General features: G+C 47.8%; 4 protein-coding genes across 4 annotated transcripts, besides 3 other annotated features; 1 reads left to right on the top strand and 3 right to left on the bottom strand.

The window, feature by feature from the left end:
* Positions 1–296: 296 nt before the first annotated feature.
* UA08_07525 (KRR1 small subunit processome component) lies at positions 297–1,508 on the top strand (the record flags this gene model as incomplete). The annotated part of the gene is made up of 3 exons (XM_020262429.1): positions 297–356; positions 445–717; positions 792–1,508. The coding sequence occupies 3 exons, from the start codon at positions 297–299 to the stop codon at positions 1,506–1,508; spliced, it is 1,050 nt and encodes a 349-aa protein (XP_020117236.1).
* Positions 1,509–2,177: 669 nt separating this feature from the next.
* Positions 2,178–2,357: a repeat region (Identified by RepeatMasker using a combination of RepBase library and repeat library created with RepeatScout).
* Positions 2,256–2,515: a repeat region (Identified by RepeatMasker using a combination of RepBase library and repeat library created with RepeatScout).
* A 4,442-nt stretch (positions 2,516–6,957) lies between these two features.
* Positions 6,958–7,042: a repeat region (Identified by RepeatMasker using a combination of RepBase library and repeat library created with RepeatScout).
* A 2,418-nt stretch (positions 7,043–9,460) lies between these two features.
* UA08_07524 (hypothetical protein) lies at positions 9,461–10,570 on the bottom strand (the record flags this gene model as incomplete). Its single annotated transcript, XM_020262428.1, has 1 exon — positions 9,461–10,570. One exon carries the CDS (start codon positions 10,568–10,570, stop codon positions 9,461–9,463), a length of 1,110 nt encoding a protein of 369 aa, XP_020117233.1.
* Positions 10,571–14,853: 4,283 nt separating this feature from the next.
* Positions 14,854–16,055, bottom strand: UA08_07523 (hypothetical protein; the record flags this gene model as incomplete). The annotated part of the gene is made up of 5 exons (XM_020262427.1): positions 14,854–14,876; positions 14,928–15,063; positions 15,126–15,687; positions 15,756–15,911; positions 16,021–16,055. 5 exons carry the CDS (start codon positions 16,053–16,055, stop codon positions 14,854–14,856), a joined length of 912 nt encoding a protein of 303 aa, XP_020117234.1.
* A 478-nt stretch (positions 16,056–16,533) lies between these two features.
* On the bottom strand, positions 16,534–18,076 carry UA08_07522 (hypothetical protein; the record flags this gene model as incomplete). Its single annotated transcript, XM_020262425.1, has 4 exons — positions 16,534–16,580; positions 16,642–17,127; positions 17,177–17,267; positions 17,330–18,076. 4 exons carry the CDS (start codon positions 18,074–18,076, stop codon positions 16,534–16,536), a joined length of 1,371 nt encoding a protein of 456 aa, XP_020117231.1.
* Between the last annotated feature and the right edge of the window lie 611 nt (positions 18,077–18,687).

Genomic DNA, 18,687 nt, shown 5'->3' with positions numbered 1-18,687 from the left:
TGAGCAACGGTGGATTTGAGTAACAAAGGGTGATTATAACAGATATTGTTTGATAGCCTAGCCCTCCTAGGGAGTTCCACAGATATATTGTTAGCAAAAAATTGCCATTAAAAAGTATCTTTATACTAGAAACCATAATTTTTGCCTGAGGCAGAAAAAGATACGGTCTTAACTGCATTGGGCGAGCTCGGCGGGCTGCAGGTGCAGAAAAAAAAGTCGGCGTTATTCCGCCGTTCCCCAGTTAAATTCTTATTCACAGTCAACTCGAGCGTGGCATCGCATTTCAACGATTCAAAATGCCTTCAACGTATAAAAAGGACAAGCCGTGGGACACGGACGATATTGATAAGTGGAAGGTAAGTTGATTCTTGCAACATTGCTTTATCAGAAGCCCATTCTACAAGTATATTATCGACTAATGCGCGCGGGACACTGTTTCAATAGATCGATGACTTCAAACCTGAAGATAACACTGGTGGCACATTCGCCGAGGAGTCGTCGTTTGCGACTCTATTCCCTAAATATCGCGAGGTGTATCTGAAGGAAGCATGGCCGCTAATCACGAGGGCATTGGAGAAGCATGGTATTGCTTGCACTCTGGATTTGGTTGAGGGTAGCATGACTGTGAAAACCACACGAAAAACATTCGACCCTGCGGCAATTTTAAAGGCTCGCGATTTGATTAAGCTTCTTTCCAGAAGTGTGCCGGCCCAGCAGGTTCGTGCTGAATTCCACGCGACTGCGTTGCTGACAGAAGAAGCTGTTACTAACGAGAGCATTGTGCGGTTTAGGCTATCAAAATTCTGGACGATGGCGTCGCATGCGATATTATCAAAATCCGCAACCTTGTCAATAACAAAGAACGCTTTGTCAAACGCCGACAGCGTATTCTCGGACCATCAGGATCTACATTGAAGGCTCTTGAGCTTCTGACCAACACATACATTCTCGTACAAGGAAACACCGTGTCTGCTATGGGACCATTCAAGGGATTGAAGGAACTGCGTCGCGTTGTCGAAGACTGCATGGCAAATATCCATCCAATTTACCACATCAAAGAACTCATGATCAAACGTGAACTCGCCAAAGATCCGACGCTGGCCACGGAATCCTGGGATCGGTTTTTGCCAAATTTCAAGAAACGAACTCTCTCGAAGCGCCGTGTTCCCCACAATATCACTGATAAGTCAAAGAAGGTCTACACACCTTTCCCGCCACCGCAAGAGAAGAGCAAGATCGACAAGGAGTTGGAGTCTGGCGAGTACTTCTTGTCAAAGCAAGCCAAACAGCGTGTACGCAAGGAAGAGATTCAAGAAAAGCAACGCGAGAAGAGAGAAGAAAAGATGAAAGAACGCCAGAAAGACTTCGTGCCTCCCACTGAAGAGGCAGATAGAAAGGAGAAGAAGAAGAAGCGGAAGCATGCCGAGGACATAGATGAGTCTACGGAGAAGAAGAAGAAGAAGAAGCAAAAATCCAAGACGGAGACAGACGAGATTGAAGAGTCATGAAAACTGTTTCTTTTTCACTTTTTCTTTGGCTTTACTCTACCGGAGTTCTCAAAAGGCATTGCTGGGCGTTTTGGCTGGGAGTAAAAACTTTTCATTTCTAGGTAGATACCTTATCAAATCTGATTCATTCATCTCTCGCAAACGTGTTTCAGAAGAATATATGTAATGCTACGTCAGTATCTCAGCCACTGCTTCTTTACTTCATGCTGCAGATTTACAAAATGCTCAAATTTGAGAAGAGAACCGAAGATCCTATCACAAACTGGATTGACCGGGAAAAAATTTTCAACTAGTCTCGTGGAGACCGACATACCTGGGTATGGCCGGATATCCTGAAAAAGTACAATTCATACATGAGTATAAAAAGCTCTTACATCCACGGACAGCGCTTAGAAGTTGTCACCTCCCCGGCCTCCACGGCCACCTCCATAGCTGTCATTGCCTCCTCCGAAACCTGAACCCTGGTTGCTGCCACCATAGCTATCATTTCCTCCTCCAAAACCGGAGCCTTGATTGCTGCTACCATAACTGTCATTGCCTCCTCCGAATCCTGAACCCTGATTTCCGCTGCCGTAGCTATCACCACTGCTTCCACCATAGCTGTTGTCATTACCACTACGGCTACTGCCATAGCTGTCATTTCCACCTCCAAAGCCCGAACTCTGGTTTCCGCTGCCGTAGCTGTCTCCGCCACGGCCACCACTGCTTCCTCCAAAGCTGCTGTCGTTACCACCTCGGCCACCGCTGCTGCCGCCATAGCTGTCATTGCTTCCGCCAAAACCGGAGGAGCTTTGGTTTCCACTGCCGTAGCTATCACCACCACGGCCGCCGCTGCTGCCACCGTAGCTGTCATTGCCGCCTCCGAATCCCGATCCTTGGTTTCCACTGCCGTAGCTATCATTGCTACCGCTGCCATAGCTATCATTGCCTCCGCCAAAGCCAGAGGAGCCCTGGTTTCCGCTGCCGTAGCTATCGCTGCTGTCGCCATAGCTGTCGTTGCCTCCTCCGAAGCCAGACTGGCCGCCGTGGTGAGGACTCATGATGTTTGATGGTAAATAAATTGACGCGGTTAGGGATAGGGTTATGAGAATGTATGAGGATTAGATCAATCCAATGAGATGAACTTTGTATGGATAGAAGAAGAATGTTAAGTTGATTTTCCAAGACGAAAACAAAGAGAAAACTCCTAGTATTTATACCTAGATTTGGGGCATTTTCCGAGCAAAAACGAGCTCTACCAATGATATAAAGCTACGAGGGGCAAGGTCCATCTCTATTCCTTCATTGGGTTGCAATCGACCGATCTACCGAGATCGTTTTGTCAAAGGAACCCCTCAAAAGAAAAGAAAAAGAAAAATCCCCCCCTCCCCATCAGGTTTCTCGCAGACAACGCATATAATTGGATTGGTGTTCGCCCCTCACGACCTGAGATTGAGGCAATTATCTCCGCGCGCAGCCCCTCCATCGGCCGCCCCGGTGGCTTGTGATTTTGGTAGCTGAGGCTGTGCTGATGCTGAATGGAGCTGGCGGAGCTTTAGTGTTTAAGCTACTGGTAATAGAGGGGCATGCTCTTTGTGGCTAGGCTTCTAGTCTCCCCCTCAGCCTGAATCTAGTGAACTGATTTTATTTCAAAGGATCGTGTCCAAGGAATACTCCTAGTCCTAATGGTAAATTGCTTGATCGATCGCTCTGAAATCGAACTCTGATCAACGTTTCCCGTTCTTCGCCGGGGAGTGTAAGAAAGACGAGTATCAGCTATCAAGTGGGAAGGGAAAAAGCAATGATGAAATTTGAGCACGTCATACAGCACCGTGGCAAGTGAGGTGCATGCTATGCAAGTCGTGTTTCCAATCTGTTGAGGCCATGTGAAAAAGTTGGGGAGGAGGGGGGAAAGTCAGTGCTCGGGTTTGATAGTGTTCGCCTTTTGCCCACTCTATTGAAACTTTATCTCCTCAAAATAGCCTTCTAGTAGTACCTTCGAGTGCCAAGGGAGCAATTAGTCCTCGATACTAGACACTAGAGCACGCCGTGGAGAGCCACGTATGTTCTCCGTGCATTGAGGAAGAGGGGTATTGGGAGATTCCCAAATCCGAGACAACGGAAGATGTGAATTTATGAATGAACTATGTACATACGTCTACGATTCATCGAACAATCTATCTGCCAATAGCAATCTTTCTTGCATGATATCGTGTTGCTTCTTTTTTTTCTAATCTCGCTTTTTGCCACATCGGTGGGGGTTGGCTAGTTTGTTGTACGGAGGAAGCTCTCGCTAGTTAGCTTTAGTAGTATATTAACCATGACGACGTAGTTAGACGATCGAGATCGCACCATTTGATGATCTCAGCACTAAGCCAGCCCAGAACGCTCGAGAGCTGATCTGATCACCACTCGCTTCGCATGCACGACGTTTGTAGAATAGATGCGATCGGGTAATAATATTTTACTATGATAGTATCTTTTGCAGCACTAATCAAAATACCAAAGGTTTATCTAATATCCGGGCCGAGTAAGTTCTTGTTGCCATGATATCGGAGCATCCCCCTCATCTACGCGCCTACACTAAATGACGATGTCCACTCTGACCGAATACTGATGACATCCTAGATGCAGTTGTTTTCTTTTTCCTTGGTCTGGTCTTAGGTACTCCCGGAGATACGCCGTACAAACTACGTACCTAGGCAGTGTGTAACTGCCAATCGACGGAGGAATGCATCCCAGTGCAATGTGCATAGTTATATGCATCTGCGTGCACGAAGCACATTTTCTCGCCATTGCCACACCAACCAGGATTTAGTCTCGCCAGCTACATAGGTATGGCGCTAGATAACACGCGTTAGCAATCGACAAATTCACGAATATGCGTGAAATACCTACTTAGGCAGGTGCTCGACCAGCGCAAACCCTAACCCTACAAATTCCCTAATTCGGCAACCGTGCTTTTGTTTTTGACGATGAATGACCATACCGGCTTGGGACTAGCCTGTCAGTAGTTAGGGTAATCACAGGATTTGCCCTATCTCCAACGTCCTTTTTGGCGTAGTCGCCCCTTTCAGCCTTCTACTGGCGCCGCAGGTACATTCATTACGGCGCGTTGGAATATGCACTATATATATATAGACATATACTCATTTATTTAATCAATATAAGTTTATCGTTCCATTTGATGCGCGCTGGGAATCCCATACAGAGTTACTCTCATATTCAGATCTCACCAGCCGATCATATCCTCTCCCTGCAAATCTGGTCAATATATACGCATCGATAGCTACGGTTGGCAAGGAACACGCAGCTTGCCAATCTCTACTAATGTACCCCATCTGGCAATGCAGCGCTAAGTTGCATCTAGCAACCCACCCGAGAGCGAGTTGAGCGCTACGTCCACCCCTCTACCCTTGGTTTCCTTTAGTAAGTCATCTTCGAAGCTCACACTCCGCGAGGTGAATAATGTCACCTTTCGAGATGCCAGACTCTTATTAGATCTTTTTTCTCACTGCTCACCGTTGTATAGATTTCATCGTCAATCAAGGGGGCCAATTGGATTGCAGCGAGGCCTACGCCACCACAGCCGCTATGAATGAGAAAACAGACTACAAAAAAGCGTCAGCATTACCATGTTCGTCAGAAAAAAAAAGTTTCACCTGTCTGGCCCTTTTCAAGCCCAAATGTCGCCGGAGCAATGTTCTGTCTAGGTGTGTCTGTTGTGGGATGCGATACTAAACTCCCACCATTTGCTGCCCAGCAAACCTGTTAGACGGAGCCGATGGAAAGTGGTCACAAGCTCTTTGGGCGAACTTTTATCTGGCCACTAACGCGGTGCGCACGGCAAAATTTGAAACTCAACTGATTCTTGAATGCTAGTGATCTGATGGATAGCCTCAACCGCCATGGCGATATACCCTGCGAAGAGATAATATCCGCGTTGATTTTATGGTCACGTATCCATAGAACATCCTCAATGTGTGCAGCAAGTTCCGCCATACCGGTTCGAGGTCATGGTATGGGTGTTTGCGCATGCGCTATTCATGAGCGATGCGGGATTCGTTCCAATGTCTGCGATGATTATCCCATGGGTAAGCGTGCAGAAATGATAGGGCGTTGCCACCCGGCATCAGAGCCTGATGTTATATGGCGGAGCTTACTATTGACGTGAACAGCACAGGGCATTTCAAGTTAATCTGCCAGCATTTGGGTCCAATCTACTCCCCGCGAGAGGGACGAAGAACTCGCCTGAAGCGCTTGAGAAAAACGGGATAGTGTGCACGTTGCCCAAAATGCCGGCGTCGGTCTTGATCGTGCAGTATTCAGTCCCGATTTCTTCCATATGTGGGGATTGATAAGCTTTCTCAGCTTTGAGCATGGTGGCTAGAACTCCAGAGCCCGACAGTTATAATGCTCTTGACCAATTCTTCTAAGGGAACTGCATCTCCCGTTATTGCTACGCTGTTTGTCACAGGCGAGCACCACGACAGGGACGAGATGTTTCTTGGCAGCCTCCCAACTCATACTAAAAGCTCTCATGGCGCCCTTGCGACACTCCCGCGTGGTTACTAGCCGCATAGGAAAGCCACAATGGTAGCCTCGCGGGCGCTGAGGTTGCCAGTGGCGTATGCGCCAGCAATATCGCCGCTGGAATGGCCAAGCACTGCAGCCAGACGGATCCCAATCGAAGCGTAAGTGTCTACCAAGGCGATCTGCAGCTGTACATAGGCTGAGAGAACTCGGCTTCACCAACATGATGTTCACGCGCAGGGTTGCTAATCTCTTCGTCAATGGGGCATGATGGGTCTAGCGACCCTAGGTTTTGAAGTGCCTTGTCAAGGGACACAATCGTGTTGCCGAAGACCGGATTGGTGTTGAAACGGAGGGGCTCTGAGCCTATGTATGTCCATTGTGCTCCTTGGCCGGTGAAGACCATCGCCAGAGAAGTTTCCTGGTTCTGCGGAATTTTGGTAGATTGAGCAGGGACGGCCAGCGGAAACTTGCCACTCGGATAATGTTAGACGAGGAGTGGCCCTAACAAAAGAGTATTGCAAAGGTGGCTAGATGCAATCAACGTTGACGTCGATGGGAGACAGGTAAGATCTGATGACGAAGTAAGGACTGCAGATACCATGCTTACTTTAGATTATCTCTATCGAGAAGTAATGTAAACCCTCATAGCTTAAGAGGTAAGATGTTTTGAGGAAGCCGCATACTTGTTGCTGTCTATCTGGATTGGGGCGATATAATATACATGACTTTCATGTGCGACGTGTGGTGCCTATTGTGTAATGGCGGCATGAGGAAGTCAACTCACAACACCACCCTGCTTTTTTTCAACATTCTCAATTTAGCTTCCTCGGCGCTCTGACTGTGACTGGACCTCTCTGAAGACTTCGTAAGCAGTCTGTCTGGATGTAGTGCAGACTGATCTTGTAGTCCTTAACCAAGTCGCACCCATAGCGAATCGATATGCTTGGTCCGGGTATAGAACTCCGGTTTCTGTACGAATGCGAGCGTGCCTTGATCATCGCCGTAGATTACCGTAGGTGGACCCCTGTGCTCCCTCATTGCAGCCAGTCCGCAATGCTCAAGATCTATACGGCCTTCTTGCTTGCATGCACGAGGGTGTAAGATTCTGTCTCAATCGTTGGCGTGCTCCCGCTGCACTGTAGCTCGCTGCTCCACCTAATCGGGCATCCTGCGTAGAGAGCCTGATGTCTGGCCTTGTCGCCCGTACGAGCCAGTATAGCTTTTCGGTGACCATTTGACGTATGCTCGTATCTGTAGAAGATTTGTTCGATCTAGTCTTAATAAATCTGTTGTATCCGATGGTACGGTACTGCATAAACTTCATATGCTCGCACTAGCTCTTGAGCAGACAAAAGTGGTCCTACCGATATCATAATCTGCCCACACTTGTCAACGGCGAGTGCCAGCAAATTATACCTGCTCTACTAGGTAGCACACAGCGTAACAGCTGGTACAAGATGCTTGATCAACCAACGATGACTAATCTAATTCTCATGGCCATTTCAACGAAGTGCGAAGAGCTCCTTCACTCACTACGACCCACAGAGACCGAATAGAGACAGCTGCAAAACACACGTTACTTCTTCCAATCCTTCCACGCAGTGATACTGCTCACGGAGCAACAAAGCAACACTTCACCGGGTTCAGCTCAAATTGGTGTTTTCTGAGAAGTGCTGGCGGATGAAAGCGGGCAAATTTTGAAGGCATGCGCAGAGTATGCCAATGTCGGCTTCAAGGACTCTGATGGAGAGTTTGTTAGAGCCAGGAGGAAGAATGAACAGAGATTAGATACCTTACGACCAATTACTAAACGCAATGTAATCGCATGTCTCGTCTGAGTTGTTTACGTTCGCGAAGATTACCTCCGGAGCTGTTCCTATATGCATACCTATGGGTCTAGTCGGTGTAGTGGGGGTGTGGAGCATACGCTTGGTTGCTCCACTCTGCCGCTAACTCCACGTGGGGCCAAGAAACCGCAATTCCTCCACTCTCACTCTTTACCTCCAAGTGGCTTCATGGTTTACACAGCTTACGAAGAAGGCAAATTTCTCAAAAAATCGTTCAATTCAGGTCTATCTGCATTTTTACCACCCACATAGGGTACGGGGAATAAAAAATACCTTGAACATCCTTCGCGGTTACTACAAGTACTCAGGTCACCTAACAATGTATTCCTATATCTGATGAACTCAAAGGGCCTGGCATTGCCCTGGCGTCCGTACTAAGATATCGACGCCAACAACACTTTGTGAACAGGGCTACATCCTTTTCCTGCTCTTCCAGCCTCGACAAGTCTCAAATGCACTTTTTTATCAACCACCTCCTTTCGGGGAGAGAAAACCCCAGGACCAGCTGTATTGGTAGCTTCTAGGACCCAGGATACAGTTTTGCCAACTTGGACAGATTCATACACCATATCGGTGAATGACTTCCCATCACCAAGAACTGTGGCATTCTTGACTTTTAGGCCGAGGTCAAGACGAACCAAACCCATCCTGATGTAGGGCTTGACCGAGGAAACCGTCTCTTCCTGGTAGCGAAGGCATATTAGAAACTGACGTGAAGCCACTGGCAACAATTAATTTGGTGGCAATTGAACGTATGCTGTAATAGAGTCTCTCGTTCTCTGGCCACAACAGTCCACGCCTATCGATCTTCTGAGGCGACTGCACTTCGATTGTGAGTTTGACTCTATTTCACAACGTCTTTCCCAACTAGCTACATGAATCAAAATAGTCGCTAAGGTAATTTGTCGTATGCTTGGCTTGAAGAACAAATCCCATCAATACAATTGTCCCTGTCGAGAATAATCATTTGAGTGGAACCACATGGCAGCTATACGTCTAAATCTCCCATTTCCCACTTTCGCATCTCATCTTACAGAGCAACCTAGCAGTCATAACCACTATCTCTTAGAAACTTTTTAGTATCCTTACCCTGACACTGGAAACTACTGGTGCCCCTTAATTATAAACCCAAGGGTGTGAGAGAATATAATACATTAGTATTCTAGGAAACAGGCTACTTGCTACATAAGCAAGTTATTGATAAACAAGCTACGCACATAGCTTAGACCTAGCCTATCATGATTCTAGTTGCTTTCTGTCCCAGATAATTCTAGGATAGTAAAGAATGATATATTTATGGGTTCATTTTGTTCTTTTATATGAGTAGAAGGTACTAGGAAGGGATCATGCAGTGCAAACTTAATCCCAGCGATTTTCTTATTGAGCAACCCATAATAAACCATAGGCCTTTTGAGACAGCGAAGTAAAATATGCTGGAGTTTGTTCTACTGAATATTTAATTATATCTGGTGTGCACACAGGCTGTGGTTATCCATAGATATTTATTTCCCTCTCCATGCATCGCCTCACATTCTATGACTAAAGTATGTTTAACAAAAAGGTTCTGTCTGTAAATCGGGCTTATCACATTCAAAGTTTTGCCTCATTGAAGTTTGCATCGTTTACCAGCACGTATCTATATCGTGCCTTTCCAGAATCCATATCAGCCAAAGCAGCATTAACTTCGCTCATCGGCCGTTTCTGAATCCATGGAAGCACACGCCTATCAGCTGCTAGCTGGAGCATCTCTCTAATATCATCTGGAGATCCAATATTTGATCCAGTAATCTGAACTTCCTTTTGAATCAATGACCATGCATTCACCCCCGGTAGAGGTCCCTCCGGAGCTCCAACTTGAACATACGTGCCACCAACTTTCAGCAGATGCAGGTATTTGCCCAAAGGCAGGTCTGGGGCATCTACCGTACAGATAATAAGATTCAGAGAGCGAGAATGAATCCTTGCCCATTCCTTGTCTTCATCCGTAGCAATAAACCCGTCCGCACCTAGACCTTCCACGGCATCCCTCCGTTTGCTAGACGTTCGCGAAATAGCTATTACGCTACTACAGCCTAATGCCTTAGCAAACAATATCCCCAAGTGCCCAAGCCCGCCAACTCCAATAATGCCAACTGCTTTTCCCGGCCCGGCGTTGTACCTTTTCAAGGGCCGGAAAACAGTCACTCCACCGCAAAGCAGCGGCGCTGCTTCGGCAGAAGGCAAAGAGTCTGGAATTTTGAAAGCGAAGTGAGCAGAGCCACGCCAAAAGGTTGCATATCCGCCATATGACTTGCTTTTGTCCTGGTATCGCCCGTTATATGTGCCTGTTATGCGGGAGCAATAATTCTCCTTCCCAGCTACGCATGCCTCGCAGTCAGCGCGTAAGCAGGACATGCTTTGCGCACCGATACCGACGCGATGGCCCACCCGAATCTCCCTAGAGGCCGGCGAGGATGCAAGCGTCGCAACTCCGGAGCCAATTCGGACGACTACCCCAATGATCTCATGGCCCAATACACAAGGATAGTCGGTTGCAGACCAGCCGGAACGGAGAGTATGGACATCTGTTCCACAGATACCGCAATGAGTGATGCGAATCTCGATGTCGCTTGGTGTGAATGGCTTCGGGGTGAATTTTGTGAATTGTAATGGGCTAGTGGCGTCGTGGGCTACCCAGCCTTGGAACGTGTCAGAGGACATTATGGGTTACTAAGTAATGCAAGTGCAAATTCGCTATGGAAATGCCCTGCAAGGGAATAAGAGAGCTTGTTTAAGTTTGCCGCGCTGATTTTGGAATGGCCGTCAGTGCATATGGAGGAGCGAAGCAGTGCATCACGATGAGGTGAGGTTGCTGTAGAGAGATGCCGAGGTCCAATTGTACATCGAACGGAACGTGCGGAGAGTGTGGAGTACATATGCGCCAGAATCTATCGTGAAGCAATACTTTTTAGTGGGATTTGAACATTGAATGGGCAAACTGGAAACCCTTAAAATGGAACTTTCATACTTTCATACTACTAGTCTAATGCTTTTCGTTTACTTCTCCGGTTATATTCGCACAAAAGTCTATAAGAGATCTTGATACCGATTCCACCTTCCATCTTCGCAAACTGAACCGTCTTGTTACAGCCGGAATCTACTCCTATGTGCGCATCTTGATATACTGCTGCAATCGTAGTCTCTTGTTGATGTTAAAGGACGGAGTTATGACTTGCTGACTACGGGAAAGATTGTATCGGATTGGAGTATCAGGTTCATCCCATTTGTTTTGTTAGCTCATTGCTGTAATGACCATGCCTTCAATCTGGGCAAAGGAGGAGGAAAAAATAATAAGAGAGGATTGGGGCAGAGTGGGATGAATAAAGCACGCACGAACAAATTTCTGCATGGGATGCGTTTTCAAGTTTGGTACGGATTACTCTGTCACTGGGGTAAAACTTCTAGTAGATAGTGGAAAACAAGAATAAGTTATTCATAATTTCTCACTTTCATCCTTTCAAAACAAATTTCAACCTCATAAATTGACTGCAGAACTACACGAAAAAGCACACAAATAGGTTGACGTTTGGTCATAAACACTTCCCCCTGAGGTAAACCGCCGATTTCAAATTGGCCTGCAAATACAAACAGAAAGGAACCAAGTCGTGCCAGACGACAATAACGACATATCCGATAGAGCGTTGGATAGATCAAATCCTGTTCGACAATCGAAGACCTCAATCCAAGCTTGAAATACAGCAAGTTCACCAAATTTCAGCAGCGTTGGTGGATTCAAGATGTTCAGGGGCTTCGGTTGTTGTCTCGGGTTCTACGTATATCTGTGTCAGCTATGCGCTCACGCTGAGTGGAATAGACAATCTGCGGGACTCGAAGTTGGTAATACATACCGGTAGATATAGGCATAGCCATAGCATATGAGACCAGCCCAAGGACGAGGAAGAGAGTGGTAGTTTTGAAATGCATTTCGAGTATGAACTTCGTTCGTTTTGGATATGTTATAAAGCAGTGATGAGTAATGCAGTTGGGAGTGAGATTGGTTTTGAATTTTTAAAAACTCGTTTGACAGCGAGGATGTAGGACCTTTTTATAGCCAGATGTGCATACACTCGCCGCTCTACAAAGAGGAGGAAGAAAGGTACGTGACAAGGCTATCTCTATGGGATCAGACGGATGTGATGTGCTACATGGAATTGCAACTGGACCGGCGCTTAAGCAAACGAATCAGTGTGTCTGTATATCAACAAGTCGAGACGAACTGAAACTGGTCACTCGCATGTTGCAGGATGAGGTGTGACTACTGGCTTCAAATGGAGAAGCCTCGTCCAATACTCGATGTTTGACGGAATCTACCATTCCATATAGCCAGAGCAGCGAGTCATAAGCGTGCATACATTGAAGTAGTGATCATGACAGTATAGACCTTGCGAATGAGTCGTAGGTAGCATTATGACTCACGGAGCTCGTACTGCCACCTGATAGGCGTATCCAGGTCTCCCATAAGCGTATCTCATGTATGATCTCGTTTGGGCAGTAGCTTAGCGCCGCTATACAAGAAAGCTCAGTTCAGGCTAACCACTGGGATTTCAAGGAACGGTTGTGCCACCTCATGCGGCGCAGTTTAAGGAGATCTGCATGACGATCTCAGTTTAGAGGCGTAAAAGATGTGAACTGAATACACACCCCGTCTTGCATTCCACGCCAAAACGAGACCTTAGTATCCAGGATACAATATGAACATCTAAACATAGTAAATGGAGTACTGTCGATGGATTTTTGCGGGAAGTGGGAATGATGGGAGGTCGGCGACTAATCACATGCGTGACGAGACGCTTAGGGTGTGCAGTAACCGTCAACGTAAACGCGATATTGCCCGAATAGGGAATACCCGCATCCAACGCAGTTGCGTGGCCCTCATATGAATAAAAATAGCTTGGTCTGATTTTGCGCTGCGACTGAAGCTGCATCATAATTAAGTCAAGCTGGTGTTATACCCAGTCATTGGCTTCAACCACTCTCCTTGCTCCATGACGAGGAATAAATCCTCCAGACATCTCGGGAAGCGGGTGAAAGCCTATATGTACACCACCGGCAACTTCGCGGCCAGCGACGGCCAACTACATCGCTGCGGTGATTGGGGTGAGTTACGGGATCTTGCATCCAGGAACGCAGCCTGCCATAGTGACAGCGTGGAAGATTTTTAGTTCGCACGCCGGTTGTTCATGAAGGAATAGTTAGCTGTACGTAGCTATGTAAGCACCATCCTGTGTGGGCGGTGACTTTGTAGTGTATGGTAGTACAATATACCTCCTTGGGAGCTCGGACGCAGTTGGACGTATGTAAACAAGTGATGCAGACTGATTCAATCGAGTTGCGATTCGAGGGCCAAATGGCTCTTTATGATGAACCTTTTAGGCGTCTTGTCGCCTGAGATCGACAGTATCATACTCGTATTATGCTAACGCCAGGTCTCGAATGCAGGCCATTCAAAACGCTAGAGCAATTTCAAGACTCGTGAATATACATATAGTGATCTGGTATTGATCTGTCGGAGAATTCGAGGTATAAGCCAATCAACAAATACATAAGAAGAAGAATATATCAATTCGCATAGCTATAATCTCCATTACCATCGCCCCCAAGAACAAAATATTTAAAAAATAATCAAAGCTTCTCTACTCCGGCACCCGGCCGGGACGCATATCCGATCTCGTAGGCGCAATAAGAGGATGCCACTGTGCAAGGAACGTGATAGCTATAATCCAGACAAGTTATACGTTAGCTCTCCATATTCGGACACAAAAGGGAACCATCAATAAGAAAAACATACCCCACATAAGATAACAAGCAGAAAAGCCAAGAATGAGACTGCTCCTCCAGACCCTGTTCACGCCAAAGATATAAATCAGCACTTATCCATTTACACTGGCCTGAAAAAGAACCCAGCATATCCAAGTTGAGTTGCGAAAAGCGAGAGAAAAACAGGGATAATACGTTTGATTGTCACCCTTTGGCGCAAAGAACCACGCGCAGAGACAGGCCAAGACCACGAAAATAAGACCGATTATAATACTTGCTCTTGATTGCGACAAATCTGGTCAGCTTAAGTAATTCCCTAAAAAAACACTTGTTCCTTCCCTTACCCGTTCGCCATTATGGATATGTTGGACAACCCCTCGCAGCCCTTTTTGTATGATTGAATGGATCCTAATAGGAAAAAGAAAGGTGTAGATGCGACGACGATGTTTCGCTGCTCGGGAGCCCGGAGGTCAAATAATATGCTGTATGTATGTACAAACGATTGGCAAGTTCGTCAGCAAGACGATGAGAGAAGTCTGCAATCGTAGTTGAATGATAGTCGACTCGTTCTCGAAAGCTGTCGATCGAAGAGGATCAATCGGTGGAAGATCGGTAGACGGTAACAATAGATTGGCGACTAAATAAGACGGCAGTCGAGACTGTATTGACGGGTCCTGAGGTAGACGCAAGGGAAATACCGCCGTGAGCTCTGTAATGCCTGTTCGTCCCAGCCAAATGGGATTGTTGTAGCTTGTCGTGGTTATAGAGTTGAGCAATGCCAGAGCTGCGGCGGATGGCGCCTGGTGCAGGCTTGGCAAATCTGATTGAAGCGCGGGTAAAATCATGTGATTCTCTCTACATCAACGTTGGCATGACTTGTGTCTACCTGCGAAACAATTTTACAACCACTATGCTTTATAAGCATAGAAGTGAGAAACAGCTACAATAGCTACACGGAAGAGGAATAGTGAAGCAGGAAATTGCATAAGATATAAAAGATACATAGAACGAAATTCCATGTAGAAACGACGGCAGTCCTTGGGTCCTGGGAATCACATCACAAGCTTATAACATAGTACCAAATAAGGCAGTCCAGTCCAACTGAAAAGAAAAGAAAAGAAACAGATAAGCACACAGCTTCCGACATCAAATGCGACCAACAAAAACATTCGTCCGTTTAAGCACCCTCACGGCTCTTGCGGTAGTTGGCCTGTATGCTTTCCATTAGTGGCATTGTAAGACGGGACATGGAGCTATATACTCGCCTCCTGCTCAACTTGCAACGCGTCAACAGCGGGCGCCAGTTCGGAGAGGATCTCGTATGATCGCTTGTGGTACTCAAGCTGGGCGGCAATCAGATCCGCAAGGTTCCTCAAGGGTTCCGGGGTATCAAGAACCTGTAGGCATGTTCTGTTAGTTTGCAGGTGACAAAGCACCAGATAAATGAATATAAACATACGTTCTTCATCACGCTGACTGCCTCCTCGGTCTGCCCGACAAATTCATCCTCAGCTTGCTCAATCTCAACGCGAGCTTCCTCAGTCAAGTTGTCCAAGTCACCACCAGCAGCGGCCTTCTTCTTAGCCTTGACAGAGTCCAGGGTAAGCCGAGAGTTCTCAACATTGCGGCGAGCCTTGGTAGCAAATGTCAAATTTGTGTTGAGGGTGGTGTTCCATCCAGCCAAGAATCGCGACTGAATTTGAGCATCCTGTGCCAAACGGGCCTCGCCAACCTTCTCCAATGCAAGTGCATACTTCTCCAGTGCGACAGCAAGTGGGTCTTCATTGGGGGAGGTCTGCGCGATCAACTGCGATCCCGAAAGGGAAGCACGCGCGATAGCATGACTGAAAGTCTTGGGCTGAGGCTTCGCAGATGGCGGTGCGGTCAGGGCAGCCTGCGCTTCGGCAGGAGATGAGGCATGGGATAGTAGCTGGACCTTCTCGTTGATGGTGCGGCCGAGGTCATTGAAAGATTCCCGGATGTTTGGTGGGTAATCATACGGCTCGTTCGAATATTGGGAGCTATTCCAATAGCAATATTAGCACGTGGTCTTGGCGGTCACGCCAGGTTTCTGAATACATATACATACGTAACGGAAAGAAGCTTCTGGTGGACCTGCTTCAGAGCATCGACACGCTTCTCGAGCTCGAGATAATCGTCAGGCAACTGGGTCTTTTCATCTGCAGTGCCAAGCTGCTCCTTGACAAATTGCTGAGTGCGAGCCGCGAAAGGCGTGAACTGGGCGCTATATACAAAAACAAGACGTCCGTCAGTCAGGATCAACGTGTTCAGCCTGGGACTTGCGCGGGCATCAAACAAACACGGGGGCGATAAGGAGGGGCAGGGAGCTTTACTTGAAGTTCTTTCCGAAAGCCTGCAGTTTATCCATCTTGGTCAATTAGAAAAAAAGAAGAGCTCGTATATAGTATGAGGCCTAGGTATCGATATCTCTTGAAAACGAACTTGGGAGTTTTGCGAGCGAGCGTAGCAGAAGTTGCGGATTGTTTGGGTTGGTTAACCCAAGGAGTTCTGGGCTGTCGCAAGCTGAAACCTTGGTGCCTGAGGGCTGAGGCAGCTGCTGCTAGCCCCCACTTTTCTTCAACGGCTACGAAGCTTTCGATTCTCGCTCGTAGATAATTTTACAGCGGAATGAGGCGTTGATATTGGTGGACATTGAACGATATATTACCCGAAATCACCAGTGAATCATACACATCTTACTATCAGATCCTGCGGAACCCATGTCCTGTCGTTACATCGTGTCGAACCCTCGAATACACTCAAACGCCGCGCAACAATCCAAGTCACAATTGAACAATGCATAATAAACCCATGTCCTCCCCTCGTCGGTCATTTCAATAGATGCATCACGTCAAGGTCGCCATCATCGCACGGATAAGGCGTGAATCGCCGGCTATATCATGACCGCATGTCAGCTATGTTTAACAGCTCACGAAGGGCAACTCAAAACTCACGTCTTCGATCTTTCTTCACTTCAAGAACTTCCTCCGTCTGACCGTCGCTCCGATGAATAACCTTGTCTTTGATGATCTCCACGCCACCCGAATGCTCTGGAAGACGCTCAATCTGGAGCATCCTCCTTTCATCCTCAAGGGCGCGGATCTCTTCGTTGACATCATGTGCCGAACGACGGGGCCGCTCAACCATGACAACAGGCCCAGTGCGCACCTCTTCTCCACGCCGCTCGATAATCACCGGTGATGCGGGCCGAGGATAATTGACGGATACCGATCGAGGTCGTGACTCGACTATCTCCGGGCGCTCGAGATAACGCCCGGCACGAACCTGAGAGGGACTCCGGTAACGGTAGGGAGAGGGCGATTCCTCAACATACAAGCGTTCAGCACGCACCGGGGAGGGAGAGGCGACAACAACACGCTCGACGAACTCTCGTTCGCGCACTGAAGGGGATGGCGACTCATACCTTCGGTAGACAACATCTGGGAACAGTTAGTGCATATACATGGACGAAACGGGAGATATGCTCACTGTCGGATCGGCGCCGTATTTCCCTGCTTAAGCTCACCACCTCGTCGATTAGTTCCTTCGAGAGAGCTCTCTGGATGATGATGACTCGTTCCTATAAATCAACCAACAGGGTTAGAAAATAGAGCTTCGAAGATGAGCATCTTCGTATCGCACCTCTTCAATGTACGGATAGCCTAGCTCCTGGACTGCCCGAGGATGTACCAGGCGCTTGGGCATCTTGGTTTTGCCCTTGCGCGGGTACGGCTTGTCCTTCTCGACGATCTTCTCCTTGACTAGTTCTTCTCTAACTAGATGAGGCCTATCTCGTTCCCGGAAATGGCGAAACTCCTCGTCACCATAAATGTCAGGTTCCGCAATATCAATCTCTTCGTACTCGTCGCGCTCAACAAATCGACCTCCTGATGGTCGTCGTCTCTGCGAAGGACCACGACGCACCCCTCTAATAGGAGGCGCACGCTCAATTCTGCGTGCCGGCTGTCTGTCAAAGGTATCCAGAGAGGATTGCCGTCTCAATAAGCGAGGAGGACGAAACGAGTCATCATGATGTTCTCGACGATGAATCAACGGGCCCGAACCACGAGCAGCGTAAAAGTCATCCTCTTCCTCCACATGGCGGTGGTCTCTGCGACGACCCGGTGGACCATAGATATCCTCCTCCTCAACCACGCGGCGCTCAAATCGGTCATCGACGAAGCGATCGCTTCCACGGTGACGTCGCTCAGAAAACGGCGGTGGTCGTGATCGTGATCGTGAGCGTTCCCTCACTAGAGGAGCAGGCGGCGGCGCGGGACCACGGTACATGCGCTCATCGCGCTCACGTGTGAAGCGCTCTGTGTCCCATCGTCCACCCCCGCTGGCGTAGCTGTCGGTGGTGGACCGGATGTCTTCGTAAGTAGGCATATCCTGAGAAGCTGCGGCGCGTGTTGCCTGTAATACAAGCAAAACGACCCGGCTAAGTATTCCTCTTATTGCTTGATCAGTAGTAAACAACCCGTCACTCGAACCACGGGCGTGACTTGCGATGAACCGTGGATGAGTGACCGTCTCCGCTGACAATGACGGTTCAGGCGGGCGGAATGGAATAAATGAGGGGCGGGCGGCTCCAGGCAGAAGGGATAGAAACAAAGTTCCCAGTCGTAGTTTCTAGAGAAAGAATGAAAAGTCTGGCAGCAAGCAAAGCGAGCTATATGTCTGTTTCAGCTTCGCCTGCTGTTTTTCCAGGAATAGCGCTTTGCTGCAGGAGAGGTAGTTAGTTGGGCAAGGAAAGTGACGCACGAAGCGTCTCAGGGTCACATCACTAGAACTCTCTGGGCCTAGTGCAGAATCAGCCCTGATGTTTCAGTGTTTGGCACCGATTTCGTTGTCGTATCTTCTCTGTAGAAAATATGAAGCCTGGGGACCGGGTGCCAGTCAGCTTTCAAGGCGATGCGAGTCGGGGATTTATTCTATCGTCTGAGCTGTCATATGCGTTGGTTCTGTACGTGCGGTGGAGTCCTGGCCTTGTTCTTACT

The sequence above is a fragment of the Talaromyces atroroseus genome (genome assembly GCF_001907595.1).
Source record: "Talaromyces atroroseus strain IBT 11181 chromosome Unknown scaffold_11, whole genome shotgun sequence".
Lineage (NCBI taxonomy): Eukaryota > Fungi > Ascomycota > Eurotiomycetes > Eurotiales > Trichocomaceae > Talaromyces > Talaromyces atroroseus.
The sequence above is the reverse complement of the archived record's forward strand: the minus strand, read 5'-3'. Positions and strand labels throughout refer to the sequence as shown.